Consider the following 16813-nt stretch of genomic DNA (forward strand, 5'->3'; position numbering starts at 1 on the left):
TTAAAAATACTGTTTTATTAAATTCAATGAGAATGCTTGATTTAGTTAACAAAATTTAGTGAGAAAAGTGGGTTTATCTTTGAAATATCCCTCATGTCTGACTTAATAGAAGATAAGATTCTCATATTTGCTTCTGCATTCAATCTGTACCTCTCACAATATCACAAGCTGCTGGAAAATTCCACTACGTACTCTTCAGAAATGAGAATAAGGCAATATATGATCTTTACATTATTAGAAGAGTAGTTTAATCCACTGATACACCAAAATTATATCAGAGACCCCCAAGAATCCTCACCACACTTTAAAAATAATGTTGAGCAATGTCACATCCATTTCTTAAAGACTACTCCCTGGAAGCCGTTGCCTTCAGCTCAGGTCATGATCCCAGCCTCCTGGGATTGAGCCCCGCATCGGGCTCTCTGCTCAGCGGGAAGCCTGCTTCCTCCTCTCTCTCTGCCTGCCTCTCTGCCTACTTGTGATCTGTCTGTCAAATAAATAAATAAAATCTTTTTAAAAGGGGGGGGAGGCGCTTGGGTGGCTCAGTGGGTTAAAGACTTCTCCCTGGAAATATATTGAAAATACATGGTGATCGGTCACATGTGTGTGACTTCCGACAGAAGCCTTCTTGTTCTTATTGTATTGCTTCAATCTGTGCCCTACAAATTCATGATGATACAATCAATTTCATTCAATTCCCACCAAAAAAAAAGAAAGAAAAAAAATTATAGTAAATGTGTAAATGTATGCACTGCAATATAGAATATATTCCTGGCAGAAGAGACCTTCCCTCTAAACAAGAAACCAATGAAAACTGAAACCTCCACTTGCAACTTTACTGTCTGATTGGTAGAATTTTCCACAGACCAGCTTCTGGCTTTAAATATTATATAGAGCTTTCTCCTCTCCAGTTACCACATACTTATGCTTCCAAGCACCACGAGACAAGTTCATATTTCAACACCAACTCTTGCCTTTCACTTTGGTGTCCCAACATTTGGTGGGGGGGGGGGGAGGCAAGGAGTATTCCCAAGAGCCACTTCTGAAATGAAACAACCAGAGCACCTTCATTATTCACAAACCACATAAATACACCCTGCTAAACCCAAATTCAATGTGTCCCTAAATCAATCTGTCTTAGGCAGATCCCAAAACTGCCTGTGATCACCCCAGTGCCATTTGACAGAAGATAGAGTAAGATAAAAGGAAAACCAAGGTGGAGAGAGTCAGATGTTTTCACTAGTTGTGGTTAAAACAAAACATAAGACCCTCTGAACAGATCACCAGCACCCTCTTAGGGCCTTGGATGGAACTCATTCAAGTGAAGAGCACTAAAGCTTAAACTTAACCTTCATTACCTCCATCAGAAATACATCTCTGTCTCCCCACTTCTACTCAGATCTAGACAAGCTCTTTGCCCTGTATTTTGTGTTATTTTTACATTAATCCTATCTATGTCCTTATTAAAAGGCAAATTGTCATCATAATACCTATCTTGTTCTAGTTGACAAATCCTGCTTAGAGACCAAAGAAGGGGAAAATAATATATACTATGTGGAATTCTACGTGGAACGTGCAAAATATTTTTAGAAAACTGAATTCTAATTTACTCTTGGCATGATAATGGATACCAAAGTCTAAAGAAATAACACCCAATAGAAATACAACACAAGTCATACACGTAATTTTAAATTTTCTAGAAGTCACATAAAAGACATAAAAAGAAGTAAGTGAAATTAATTTTGAGAATACATTTTATTTAATGCAATGTATATAAATATTATAATTTTACACACATGAAATACAAAAAAATAATTATCTGCTTTAGATTCTTTCAGGGGGTTCTAAATCTTTATAATCAGAGGAGTATTTCCATTTACATCTCAGTTTAAACTAGTTACACTTCAAGTGCTCAGTACCACATGTGGTAAGTGGCTACCATATAGGATAATGCAAGTCTAGATTTAAGGAAAGAGCCACAGGTTTTAAAAGTGGAACTCCCATTTAACTGACGAGAAATCTAAAGCTTGATGTAAGTCACATGTCCAAGGTCACAGAAGAGCTAGCATTTGAACTTGATGGAGATGGCATTTGAACTTGGGTTTGCATAATAAGTTACACAGTTGAGAGAAATTTTTTTAATTTCCAAAAATAAAATTTAATCAATAATGCTGGAGGAAAGACCAAATCATCTTTCTATTCTCTCTATAAAAAAAAAATGATACTATAAAAATCACTGTCACATAAAAGACAAAAAAAGTCTGAGGTAAATAAGGATGATCTTTTCAGCAATGGGGCTGGAGCAACTAAGTTATCCATAAGCAGGGGAAAAAAAATTAGACACTGACCTTACAACTTTCACAAAAGCTAACTCAAAGTGGCTCATTACCTGAGTATAAAATGCAACACTATAAAAATCCCAGAATATAAAAGCAGAAAATCTAGGTGACCTTGGGTATGGCGGTGACTTTTTAGATACAACACCAAAAGAGCTATATGAGAGAAAAACAAGTAAGTTGAACTTTCATTAAAATTAAAATTTTCTGCTCTCCAAAAGACAATGTTAGGAGAATGAAAAGACAAGTGATAGACTGGGAGAAAATAGTGGCAAAATTGATAAAGGACTGTTATCCAAACTATACAAACTACTTACAAAATTCTACAATAAGACAACAACCCAATTTTTTCGTGGACAAAAATTTAAACAGATATCTCACCAAAGAAGGTATACACATGCCAAATAAATATATGAAAACAGGAAAAGCTCAACATCATATGCATGAAATTACAAATTCAAAAAACAGTAAGATAGCACTACATGCTTATTGGAAAGGCTAAAATCCTCAACATGGATAATACCAAATACTGGCAAGTATGTGAAGCAACAAGAAATCGTACTCATTGCTGGTGGGAGTGCAAAATGGGATAGCCGCTTTGCAAGATAGGTTAGTTGTTTCTTCCAAAACTTAGCATACTCTTAAATGATCCAGCAATTGCACTCCCTGATGTTTACTTACATGAGCTGAAAACTTAAGAATCTTCATACAAATGTTTACAGCAGCTTTACTCATAATTGCCAAACTTAGAAGCAACCAAGATGTCCTTCAGCAGAGGACTGATAAGCAAACTGTGGACCACCCATATAATGAAGTATTCTTCAGCTATTAAGCCATGAAAAGCTAACCTTTTGAAGGAAACTTAAGTAAAAGAAGCCAATCTGAGAAGAATACATACCATGTGATTCCTGCTAGATGACATTTTGAAACAGACAAAACGATGGAGACAGTAAAAAGATCAGGATTGTAGAGGTTCAGAGGGAGGGAGAGATTACTAGGTGGACCACAGAGGATTTTTAGGACAATGAACCTATTCTTTATCATAAGAGATGATAGATACATGTCATTAGACATTTGTCAAAATCCACGGAATTTACAACATAAAAAGTGAACCGTAATGTAAACTATGGAATATAGTTAATAAAAATGTATCAGTATTAGGGAGGCCTTGGGTGGCTCGGTCAGTTAAGCAACCAACTTGATTTCAGCTCAGGTCATGATCTCAGGGTCATAACATTAAGTCCCACATTGGGCTCTGTGCTCAGCAGGAAGAAGTCTTGAGATTTTTTCCCTCTCCTTCTGCCCTCACACACACTCTCTCTCAAATAAGTAAATAAATCTCTCTCTCTTTTTTTTTTAAAGTATCATTATTAGATCATCAGTTGTAACAAATGCACCCACCAATGTAAGTTATTAGTAACAACATTAATGGTTGGGGTGAGGGGAAAAGGACAAAGGGGAACTTTCTGTCCTTTATGCTCAGTTTCTAGATAAACCTGCCACTTCTTTAAAAAGGGTCTATCAGTGTTTTAAAGATACCAAGAAAACATTTGTTTGTTGGTATTTTAAAGCATTAATCCACAGGTTTGCAAATTGATATGGTTTGCCAGAAGAAATGATCAGGCCAAGAAATAGAAAATACCTCCCCCTAGTGGTCCTGAGACAGAAAAGCTAAAAGTGTAGCGAACCAATAGTCCCTTTAGGGGAACAAGGCACTATAAGAAAACACTTTAGTCTCTAATCTGAAATCCATCCATAAAATCCATGTTAGAACTCACATAGTCAGAAAGAAGGTAGAGGAAAGACAATACCTAAGGAAAATCAGAGAATGTATGAGCAAAATAAGTGATTGATGCCTTATACCCTGTGTGTGACCTGGCAAAGAGGAAACAAAATTCCATAACTCTTCCAACTATCTAAATATCCCTTGGGTAGGAAGACCCCTGCAGGTCAGGAAAAGAAATCACACTAAAAGAGCATAAACAATGAATCTTGAAACACTACATCAAGAACTAATGATGTATTGAATGGCGACTAAAATAACACAATAAATAAATAAATAAATAGGAAAAAATTTTTTAAATTAAAAAATAATTTTAAAAAAAGAGCCATAAAATGCAGGCTTATTCTCCCAATGAAATATTGGCAGACTTCACCTGTAAGCATCTAATCTAAGGTATTAGAAACCACATTCAGGAAACTTACCAGAACTAAGCAAGCATAGGTTGAACTTTCAATTATTAATATAATTGAAACTTAAAATTTGTAAAACTGAAACTATATACCTAGCATAAAATGACAGTGTGATAGATTTTAGACCAATGCATAAGACAAATAATTACAATTATTTATTTCAGACTAAAATTTAAGAGAGAGAAGCAAACCAAGAAGCAGATGCTTACAGGGAAATACAAATCAAACCACAATGAGATATCACCTCACACCAGTCAGAATGGCTAAAATTAACAAGTCAGGAAATGACAGATGCTGGAGAGGATGCAGAGAAAGGGGAACCCTCCTACACTGTTGATGGGAATGCAAGCTGGTGCAGCCACTCTGGAAAACAGCATGGAGGTTCCTCAAAAAGTTGAAAATAGAGTAACCTTATGACCCAGCAATTGCACTACTGGGTATTTACCCTAAAGATACAAATGTAGTGATCCGAAGGGGCACATGCACCCGAATGTTTATAGCAGCAAAGTCCACAATAGCCAAACTATGGAAAGAGCCCAGATGTCCATCGACAGATGAACGGATAAAGAAGATGTGGTGTATATACACAATGGAATGCTATGCAGCCATCAAAAGAAATGAAATCTTGCCATTCGTGATGATGTGGATGGAACTAGAGGGTATTATGCTTAGTGAAATAAGTCAATCGGAGAAAGACAACTATCATATGATCTCCCGATTTGAGGAAGTTGAGAGGCAACGAGGTGGGTTTGGGGGTAGGAAAAGAATAAGTGAAACAAGATGGGATCGGGAGGGAAACAAACCATAAGACTCTTAATCTCACAAAACAAACTGAGGGTTGCTGGGGGGAGGGGGAGGGAGAGGGTGGTGGGGTTATGGACATTGGGGAGGGTATGTGCTATGAAGTGTGTAAACCTGGTGATTCACAGACCTGCAGCCCTGGGGCTAATAATACATTATATGTTAGTTAAAAAAATTAAAAATTTTTTAAAAAGTAAAAAGAAAAAAATTATACCAGGACTGTAAAAATATGCACTGTGTTTTGGAGTTTGTGCACTTTTTCCAATAATGACACTTTCAGCCAGTCAACAATTGATTATTGTGACTTTGTTTTTTTAAAGTGGAAGCAGACAGAAAATTTTCTAAATGCAGAAAGTTATAAGAAAATTAGTCACTCAAGGGGTGCCTGGGTGGCTCAGTCGGTTAAGTGTCTACCTTCAGCTCCCGTCACGATCCCAGGGTCCTCAGTCTGCTTCTTCCTCTGCCCCTTTCCCTGCTCATGCTTGTGCACTCTCTCTCTTTGAAAAAAAATATATTTTTTTTTAAAAAAGGAAATAAGTCACTCAAATTTTCCATTCATCTATTGCCATTAACACTTAGATGAATATTTTCTAGTCACTTTTTCCTGTATATATTTCGTGTATCTTTTTCACAAAGTTGAGTTTTTTGCCACGGTAGCATATGCTAGTATGCTATTATGTAACGTGCTTCCCCCCACTTACCTATATATCATAAATATTTTTCCCGTCATTATTTTGCCCCAAAACCCCATACTTTTAATGTCTAAATTGTATTTCACCTTATTAATTAACCATCATTTATACAACCAATCCCTTAACATTCTTTTTTTAAAATATTTTACTTATTTATTTGACAGACAGAGATCACAAGTAGGCAGAGACGCAGGCAGAGAGAGAGGAAGGGAAGCAGGCTCCCTGCTGAGCAGAGAACCCGATATCCCCAGGACCCCGGGATCATGACCTGAGCCGAAGGCAGAGGCTTTAACCCACTGAGCTACCCAGGCACCCCTCCCTTAACATTCTTAAAGGGACTCTGTACCTTAAGAAAATCTTTAACAGGGGCACCTGGGTGGCTCAGTTGGTTAAGCAACTGCCTTCGGCTCAGGTCATCATCCTGGAGTCCCAGGATCGAGTCCCACATCAGGCTCCCTGCTGGGCGGGGAGACTGCTTCTCACTCTGATCTCTTCCCTCTCATGGTCTCTCTCTTTCTCTCAAATAAATAAACAAAATCTTTTTAAAAAAATCTTTAATTATCTCTGTTCCCTACATAAAAAGTGAAATTGGAATTCCCTGTCACTGTGAGCACATTTTGCTCCTTCTCCCCACCTGACACTGGTTATTGGTGGGATGATATTTGGAATTTTCTCCTTCATCCTTCCCCATGACTGTGACATTATATATATGAAGGGTAACAAAGCGGGGATTTGGTAAGAGAAGGAAGGCAACAGAGGAGAGAGATAATTGGAATCATATCAGTTGTAAGACAGACTACGATGTGGTCCTTTCTGACAATGTGAAAGGTCTGACTGGCTCATAGCCCCTCACCATGGGACAAGACCCCCCGTCAATTACCCCGATGGTGGGGGGGCGGGAATCAGGTGGAACTAACAAATGGCTCTGCAAACTTGGGACACAAAAAGGTGAAACCCTACATTAAAGGAACCTAGAGGCCATAGGAAAGATTTAAGTCCAAGTGGAAGGTTTGTTTTCTCTCCTACAAACAACTATAAAGCAATATGGAATCATAAACAGTTATTTCCATGAGATATGGAGGGACTCTTGTCTGTGAGTAATAGTGTTGACTGCACCCATGGCCCTTGTGTAGTGTGTGGGTTGTAGGACTTGACCCTGACCTGAAGGACTGTTTTGTACATTCTTTGGAGGCTGTGTATGTGCTTTCTCGGCTGATGTGGGATTGCTCAGTAACATACTGTCTCTCCCCACCCTCTCCCACTCTGAGGGATGTAGTTGTGGGGTTGCAGAGGGAGAAAACTCATATTCTATAATAACTAGAGACCCGTTTCTTTATCATTGCTCAAATCAGACTTTGTGTCAGCAACCTTTTCCTAGTTAATTATCAATCATCTCCCCCCTCCACGCCCTGTCTGCCCCGCACACTGTAATTGCAGTCTGATTCGCTTCTCAAAGGAATGTCTCACCGGACTAATTGAAGCTAGTTGCACCAGTGCAATCCTCAGAAACACGCGTATGGAAGGTTTTAAACCATGCCAGGCAAGTGGCTACTAGATGGGTCTGCTGGAAGTCATGAGCTTACATTCTCTTATCTGATCAAATCTCTGAACCATTATAATGGCGTGCACATTTAAAGTTTTTTGAATCATAACAAATTAGTCTAAGTGCTTTAAGAAGTCAAATAAGGGCACACTGCAGAGTTCAGAGTACACATACGACATCCATAAAAGAAGTCATCTTATTTCATATTCCTCTTTCTTACATCCTCTCTTTTTGTTTATGGTACCGCCATATTCCAGATCGTCAAAGCTGATAACCATCCTGACCCTTTATGTTAACTCTTCTCCTGCTAATCTCATCCAATCAGATGCCAACCCTCTCTACGTCTGCCTCCACCTGCTTGTAAAATCATAAAGAAGATTACATGAGATTACCTGTTTAGAAAACACTCGACAAACTCTCTAGCATATCGTACGAACGTAATAAAGGGGGTGCCTGGTGACTCAGTTGCGCATCAGACTCTTGGTTTCCATTCAGGTCATGATCTCAGGGTCGTGAGATGGAGAGCCCAGCGCGGAGCTCTGTGCTCAGTGCAAATCTGCTTGGGATTCTCTCTCTCTCTCCCTCTCCTTCTGCCCCTCTCTTCGCATGTGCTCTCTAAATAAATAAAAAAAATCTTTTTTTTAAATGCAATAAAGCCTGGATAATGACGATGACGATTGCATAAGGATTACACTGTTTTCTGACCTGTATAGGCAAGAGAAGTTGCCTCTCCATTTTCACTTTTGGAGAGTGTAGGAAAGCATCAGTGAGGTAGAAAAAAGTGCCAGCCAATACATAACTGTGGCCTTAGAACTTAGAGACCATCCTAGAGCCTCTATTCTGAAATCTATTAATCAGAGATGCTAATAATGATTACCTTATCGCTTAGAGCTGGTGAGAATAAAGTGAGATATAAATATAAATATAAAACTGTTTTTCAAAATATAAGGTAATATATAAACATGTACTGTTATTTCCATCCTCTTTTTTTAACTATAAAATGAAAATAAGCAGCCTGGACTATGTGACGTTCCAGATGCAACTGTATTGATTGTAAAGAGACATTCCGGAAATGCCTATGCCAAGAGAGAAACAGTAAATTATATAATTTTTGTTCCCTGGAAACAGTGCTTTGCCGACCTGACCAGGAAGAAGAGCCTATCTTCAGCCAAGGCCTCTGTGTTCTGTAACAGAAATGATGACTCTTCACAAAAGGAAAACCTAATCACATTTATTTTTTTATTTCTTCTTTTTTATACCGATGGTTAGGGTCGCAGTCATGGGTTGAGAACTGAATCAAGATGAAGAAGCGTACACTTTTCTTTTGTTGTATAAACAGCTTTTTATTTTGTAAACTTTTTTAGAACCAATTTTGGGCTTATAGAAGTATCACAAAGTGAGTTTACATATACTCGTTCACCAGTTCCGTATAACACCTTACATGACTATGGTACAATTATAAAAACTAAGAAATTAACATTAATACACTGTTATTAACTAAACTACAGACTTTATTTGGGTTTCACCAGTTTTTCTACTACCGTTCTTTTTCTGTTCCAATTCAATTCAATTCAAACCAATCAAGCACCCAGTTCAAATCCCACATTTCATTTAGTTGCCATGTTTCCTTAGATCTCCGTAGATGGGTGACATTCTTCAACCTCTCCTTGCCCTAAGCCCCTTTAAAGAACTTTTGCAGTGCATGGGTAGGTATTTTGTAGACTATCTCTCACCTGAGTTTTTCTGATGTTTTCTCATGATTAGACTGACATAATTTTTTAATTTGCTTTTTGTTATTTCAGTATAATTAACATACAGCACTTTATTCAATGTAGATGTACAATATAGTGATTCAACAATTCTGTACATTAATTAGTTTTCATGACAGTAAGCTTAGTCCTTTTTTTTTAAGCCTAGTCTTTAATCCCCTTCTCCTATTTCACCCAAACCCCCACTCACCTCTCCTCTGTAACCACCACTTTTTCTATACTTAAGACTCCGTTGTTTTGTTTGCCTCCTTTTTTCCCTTTGTTCACTTATAATGTTTCTTAAATTCCACATCTGAGGGAAATCATATGGTATTTTTCTTCCTCTGACTGACTTATTTCACTTAACATTATACCCTCTAGATTCATCCAGGTTGTTGCCAATGGCAAGATTTCATTCTCTTTTATAGCTGAATAATACATATATAAATTATATATATATGTAAATACATACATTTATATATACATATGCATACACACCACATCTTCTTTACCTGTTCATCTATTGATGAACATTTAGGCAGCTTCCATATTTTGGCTACTGTGAACAATGCTGCAATAACCATTGGGGTGCATATATCTTTCCAAATTAGTGTTTTCATATTCTTTGGATAAATACCAATAGTGGAATTACTGGATCATATGGTAATTAATTCTATTTTTAATTTTTTGAGGTATCCGATTGAGGTTATAATTGTGAGGAAGAATACCACAGAGGTGATGTGCCCTTCTCAGTGCATTATTCAGGGGATGCATGATACCAATATGTCTTATGTGATGTTGAACTTGTGTCTGTTAGGTGTCTCCACCATAAATTTACTATTTTTCCCTTACTAAATATTTGGGGGAAATTATTTTAAGCTATCCAAATATCCCGTTTCCCCTTAAAATTTTGACCACTAATTTCAGCATTTATCTGTGGATTTTTCCCACAGCAATGGTTACTATGAGATTCTAATGGTGAATTTCTCTTTCCTTCATTTCTTCTCCATTTTTTTAATTAGAATTCTTACCTAAGGCAAAGTTGTCCTTTTCTCCCCCAAAATAAACTTTGATTTGTCACCAAGAGCAATCGTCCTTCAACTCTTCACATGGTTTATGATCCAAATGTCCTGACGACCTTACAGAGTTACCACGAGAACTGAATGAGAAAGAACATGATAGGTACTCAACGGGTGTGAGTCCCCTTCCTTCGGCTACCCATTCCTTAATGAATGCCCAGAGGAGCCCAATGTCTGAACCATCCAGTTAGCACTCAGTCAGCCAGAATGGACAAAACTTTTTATCATTAGTTAACTTTGCATACATGTAACCAGACCAGATAGATTATAAGGCCCTAGATGATCAGACAGATTTCTTTATGGCCACATAGACTCACAGCATTAGTAGAGTATACTTAGATTATGAGCCACGCTGAAGGCAGACTGAGCCATCCAGGCGCCCCTCACCAGGAAATTTTCAGGTACAGCTAGGAACTGGGAAACATTGCTGTGAGTTACACAGCCAAACTACTTTCCAAAAAGGTTGTACTGATTTACAACCACTAAGTATACTTAGCCTTTGATGAAGGCTAAGAGAGATACAAATGCTAAGGTCCCTAAATAAGGATTAGTTTGAATATTTTTCCTCACTCAGGACATTCTCCTCTATCTCTCTTTGGTGTCATTTGCTTCTAGTTAGATTTAAATCTCAGTGCCAATAGATCTCTCCTTCATAATTCATTCATGTCCCTCATTAAGTCATCAGTTTTTTCATATATCCAAACATCTGAGAAAACAGCCCTAATTTAAAAACAGGCAAAAGATGGAAACAGACAATTTAAGATGAGGATCTAGAAATGAACAATAAACATATGGAAGAGAAAGTTTAGCCTCAGAAATTGAATTTCTGCAGGTTCAAATAAAAGCAACTACTATTTTTGCCTTATCAGAGTAAGAAAGTGTATTACATCAGTGCATCTGTATTACATCTCAAACTTTAATGTGTGTTCAAATCACCAGAGGGTCTTGTTAAAATTTAGATCCTGATTCGCTGGGGCAGAGAAAGAGCCAGAACGTCTACTTTGCATTACCTCCAAGTGATGCCAGTGCTGCTGAGCCTGGGGGCCACGCTTTGAACACTCGGCAATCTCCAACCGGAATGATGAGGACTGGTGGAAGCATGTGGTGCTCCCTGTAACTGATTCGGTTGTAAATCAGTACAACCTTTTTGGAAAGTAGTTTGGCTGTGTACCTTACAGCAATGTTTCCCAGTTCCTAGCTGTACATGAAAATTTCCTGGCGAGGGGCGCCTGGATGGCTCAGTCTGCCTTCAGCGTGGCTCATAATCTCAGGGTCCTGGGGTTGCATGCGTCGGGCTCCCTGTTCAGCAGGGAATCTGCTTCTCCCTCTGTTTCCCCCCCAGGCGTGTGTGCGTCTCTCTCTCTTGCTCACTCTCTCTGTCTCTCTGATAAATAAATAAAATCTTTAAAAAAATAAAATAAAATAAAATAATAAATAAAATTTCCTGGCGAACTTTCCAAACTATCTATGCCCAGGTCCCATTCCAGACTAATTAAATCAAAATCTCTGGGAATGGAGCCTAGAAGTGAGTATTTTCTTTCTTTCTTTCTTTTTTTAAGGTTTATTTATGTATTTGACAGAGAGAGAGGACACACAAGTGGAGGGAGGGGCCGTGGGAGAGAATCTTTGAGTGGACTCCCTGCTGAGCGGGGAGCCCAATGTGGGGCTGGAGCCCACAATGCTGACATCACCACATGAGCTGAAATCAAGAGTCGGAAGCTTAACTTGACTTGACTGAGCCACCCAGGTGCCCCAGGAGTGAGTATTTTCAGTCAAAAGATAATGAGTATTTTACTGGATAGATAAAATTGTGATTCTATGGATAATTAATGAAATATATATGTGATAAAAATATAAGGTGGGAAAGTGTTTACAATATAATGATGAATTTTCTTCATCTTTATGGAGGTGAATTAACCTACAGAATTGTAAGATATTTAAAGTGTACGCTGTGGTGATTTAGTGGACACATACATTGTGAAAGAATTCCCCCCACCTAGTTAATCAGCATATCCAGCTCCTCACATATTTATCTTTTTCTTTCTTTCTTGGTTGAGAACAGTTACATTGACTCTCGTAACAAATTTCAGTTATACAGTACAGTGTTATTAACTATAATCACCATGTTTTACATTAGATCATCAGACCTTATCCATCTTATAGCTAGAAATTTGAACCCTTTTACCAAGCTCTCCTAGTTTCCCCTCCCTCTACCGCTTGGCAACTAGTTTTCTACCCTCTATTTCTGTGAGTTTGATGGGTTCTTTAGACCCCACATATAAGCGATACCATGCAGTATCTGTCTTTCTATGTCTGGTTTATTTCATTTAGCGTAATGCCCTCCAGTTCATCCACGTTGTTGCAAATGGAAGTAAGAATGATTTGCTTCTTTCTCGTGGTGAATAATATTGCATTGTGCGTGTGCATCTCACATCTTCTTTCTTCAACCATCCATTGGTGGACGATTTAATACCAACTATATTATAGTATAATTTTAATTACTGGTTAATTAATTCAACAGCTTAATTATTTAATGCCTGTATGTGCCAGGCAGTATTCTAATAGGCACTTGGAATAATTCAGGAAATAATACAAAAATCCCCTTCCTTAAGAAGCATACATTCTATGTAGTATGTAACAAAGGCAAAATCAGAGACAGTTAAATGCGAGTCAAAATTAGTTTTAAGCAATCTTTATTTTCTCCTTTAAACTCTCTGGGAGCTCCATGTTTCAAAATCAGATAAAAATATTTTCCTCTAATATATTATCCACATGGTATCAAGATTATTTAGCACTCTAAGAGTGACATATTATTGAAAGACTTAAATTAACCCCTCTTGGCAACTTCAAACTATGCTTCCTTTTTTTTTTTTTTTTTTTTTGACTGTTGCTTTCCTATATTAAAAATGTCCTCCTTTCCCCTTTTAATTCTGATCCTGACATGGATCTTGGACTCCCTCTGGTGGCCAGATGGCACCGGAGAAGAAGACTGAACTGAGAACAAACCTGGGAAATCACAAAGCACCATAACCACGTTACAGGTTTCTCCCTCATTCACTCAATCCAAAGACACTGACTGAATGCCTACTATGGACTAGCTAGGTGTTGGAAACATTAAAAAAAAAAAAAAAAGTTGCAATCCCTGTCCTTGAAATCCTCCTATATTTTTCTCCAAGAAATTACCAATCCCAGAAGCTTTCTTGTGCGTAGACTCAAGAAAAAGCATCCACTCTCTGCCTAGAAAGGAAGACTGGTATGTATTCATGCTGGGTTATGAAAATAACTTACATCTCTGTGAAAATCAGGGACAGCCTTCTACAATACTCTCTAGAAGGTACGGAAATATTGAAGCTTTGATTTCTCCAAACAATAGCAGTCAGCATGAAGTAAAAGACCTAGACACTAAAGGAAGGGATCCCAAACCATGGAAGGCTGGGGTAAAAATGTGCTCAGTTGTCCCAAGAAAAACAGGGTATGTTCTTTTTTCTCCAAACTCAGACATAAATATTTGCATAGTTGCAAAGCTATAAAATTTCACAAAATGAAAATTCTAGCACTCTCTCCTTAACCCCTTCATTACCTGACTGGTAGCGATGGATTTGATATGTGAGAAGACATGATATTCTAGGAAGGACATTCCTGAGATGAGCATTCTCTGCAACTGATGTTTTAGCCACAGATACCCATGGCAGAGAGCTGGGCGTTGAACTCTGCTTAAACATCTATTAGCGAGTCAATACAACTTGAAAACTCACTGTTTTTTATCCAAGGAGTTTGATCCTTTGGAGCTGTGATACTATAATAATTACAAAAACATGAAAAACTACAGATGAACGAATTTTAGACTCACTTAAGGCATTAGAGCATTCCAATAACTTCTCAAGACTTTGTTTTTAAGATTTTATTTATTTATTTGACAGACAGAGATTACAAGTAGGCAGAGAGGCAGGCAGAGAGAGAGGGAGGAAGCAGGCTCCCCACTGAGCAGAGATCTTGGGATCATGACCTGAGTCAAAGGCAGAGGCTTTAACCCATTGAGCCACCCAGGCACCCCACTTCTCAAGACTTTTGAATAAAATCTGTAGCCTTGGGTTTAAAAGTCTCTCCCAGTTGGCTCTACCCAACAGAAGGCCTTCTCGTTCCCCTTCAAATCCACTGTACTGCATTAGTTTTGAGTATAACATAACTCAGCCTAAGCCTTTTCCATTGCTGTCTAGTGACGGAATCTTGTAATGGAGATGGGAAATATGAGGGTATTTTGGCAGTTTGGCAGGCGTTTCTCACTGTCATACGATTGAAACTGCTCTTGCTGGGCAGCATCAAAGGACTAGTCCTGCTAGACGTCCTGCAGTATGTGGGGACGTGCCCAACACAGAAGATTACGTTCACGTACTACAGGATTTTCAAGACTCCCACCAGATTTTCATGGGAGTAAATAAAACAACTTGTATATCTAAGCCTAGGAGTCGACTCTTTTCGATATATGACACAATGTATTTTTTGCACAGTGTTAACATACACAGACCATTTTAGGTTGGCAATTTCCTTTTAGGCATGAAAATGGCAGACTTTGTTTTTGTTCAAATTTGTCCCAAGGTTGCTAACCACGTGGGACATCTTGTCCCTAAATACAAGCACCACTCATGGCATTTGAACCCATGGTCCACACTGTACCACTTGCATTTGTAGTTGAGGGTCGCAAATATTTTACAGGGACAATTAGAGGCAAATATTTACCATTAATTGAAATACGTGAAATGGGGCACCTGGGTGGCTCAGTGGGTTAAGCCTCTGCCTTCAGCTCAGGTCACATGATTCCAGGGTCCTAGAATCGAGCCCCGCATCAGGCTCTCTGCTCAGCGGGGAACCTGCTTCCCCCTTCTCTCTCTCTGCCTGCCTCTCTGCCTACTTGTGAGCTCTGTCTGTCAAATAAATAAATAAAATATTTAAAAAAAAGAAAGAAAGAAAGAAATACCTGAAATGTAAAGACCGTACCACATTTAATTATATATAAGTCTATTACTTTAATTTCTGGCATAACGGTTTCTTGTTACTTATGTTATGAAAATTGCAACTTGAAATCACTTGCTGTTCTTCAATCTCACTTTCTTTTCAAACTTACAGCCCCAGAGACCCACCACAGTACACCTGGATTGTCCCTTGAATTGCTATTTCTTTTTTCAGTAGATCTCTCATTTCCTACTGACTATTAACACATCTGGTCTCTGTGGTCTGTTTGGATATCCAAGACAGAACGTACACCTCCGCATGTGCCCTTATGACAGACTTTATTTACTTCAAGTTTCTGTCTCGCCTCCATCCCATGCAACACAGAATTATTTTCACACACACTTATAAATAAGGTCCTGCTCATTTGCAAGAGTATCATACTTCCTCATTTTCTCACATCAACAATCTATAATTTGTCTTGACGTGTTATCCCTCCTGCAATTAAGGTTATTTCCCTCTTTCTCTTACCCTATAGAGACAGGTCTGGTCTGTCATTACCTACCCGAGAACTAGTTTTTATTCTCTGTCAACTTTACCTGTGCTCTTTCATTTGCCTCCACTTCTCGCTCAGCCTGGCTTCTAATTTTGCTTCGTCTACCTTCTCTCTTAGTCATTACAAGTGGCTGCAAACCTCTGACTACTCCATTTTGGCTACTTGTGTAGTCGTGCTCAAGGGTGATATATTGAAATGTATACCACTTATTATACTTCTGTTTCTCCTTTAAATTACAGTAAGAACATTATATTTGTATTTAGTGTACTGTCATTTTTAAACCTGCATGCATATAGGTTACGGAATGAATGTAATGTCAGAAAAGGAAATATTTATTACAGGAAGGGGGCTTCCGTTCTGAAGAGAACGATGAGTGTACACTGTTTGCCACCCCCGACCCTTGGACACCTCAACCCTCCTCTCCGTCCTGTGGTCCTACCTGTTCTTCGGGGCTCATTCAAGGGGCTTTGAAATTAGGTTTTTGAAACTGCTCTTGCTTGTGAAGGTCTCTCCTCTGAAATACTATGTTTCTATTTATGATAAATAGTTAGAATTTAATCTCACACTGCCGTGAACTCCCACTGCTGATCATTGGTGTGTGTGTGTGCGTTACCTCTCCAACTAGACAGTTAGCTTCTAGAAGACAAAATCATTTGCCATTCCCTACACCCACTAGCACTATATTTTGCACAAAGTTGGAACTCAATAAATTCTGGTTTGGTAAATAAACCAACCTCTAAACCGTACATGGTAGCATAGCTCTTGGCACGTCCCTCTGCTGTAAAGCTCACCAGACCAAATTAGTTCTTTATGTTGGACTCTTACTAGCTCCTTGAGGAAAGGGACCGTGATTGGTCACCTCAGCATCTGAGGTGAGATGAGAGATCTGAGAGATGACATTAGTCACTCAGCATCAGA

General features: G+C 38.5%; 1 protein-coding gene across 1 annotated transcript in view; it reads left to right on the forward strand.

Annotated features, from left to right (window-relative positions):
* AMTN (amelotin) overlaps positions 1-14827 on the forward strand; it is a gene marked incomplete at both ends in the record, with an annotated part of 30970 nt that extends 16143 nt beyond the window's left edge. The window contains one exon of the mRNA XM_080796377.1: positions 14610-14827. Within this exon, the coding sequence (XP_080652503.1) occupies positions 14610-14827 (218 nt within the window). The remainder of the gene's footprint in view (positions 1-14609) is intronic.
* Between the last annotated feature and the right edge of the window lie 1986 nt (positions 14828-16813).

The sequence above is a fragment of the Martes martes genome (genome assembly GCF_963455335.1).
Source record: "Martes martes genome assembly, chromosome: 2".
In the NCBI taxonomy this organism is placed as follows: Eukaryota; Metazoa; Chordata; class Mammalia; order Carnivora; family Mustelidae; genus Martes; species Martes martes.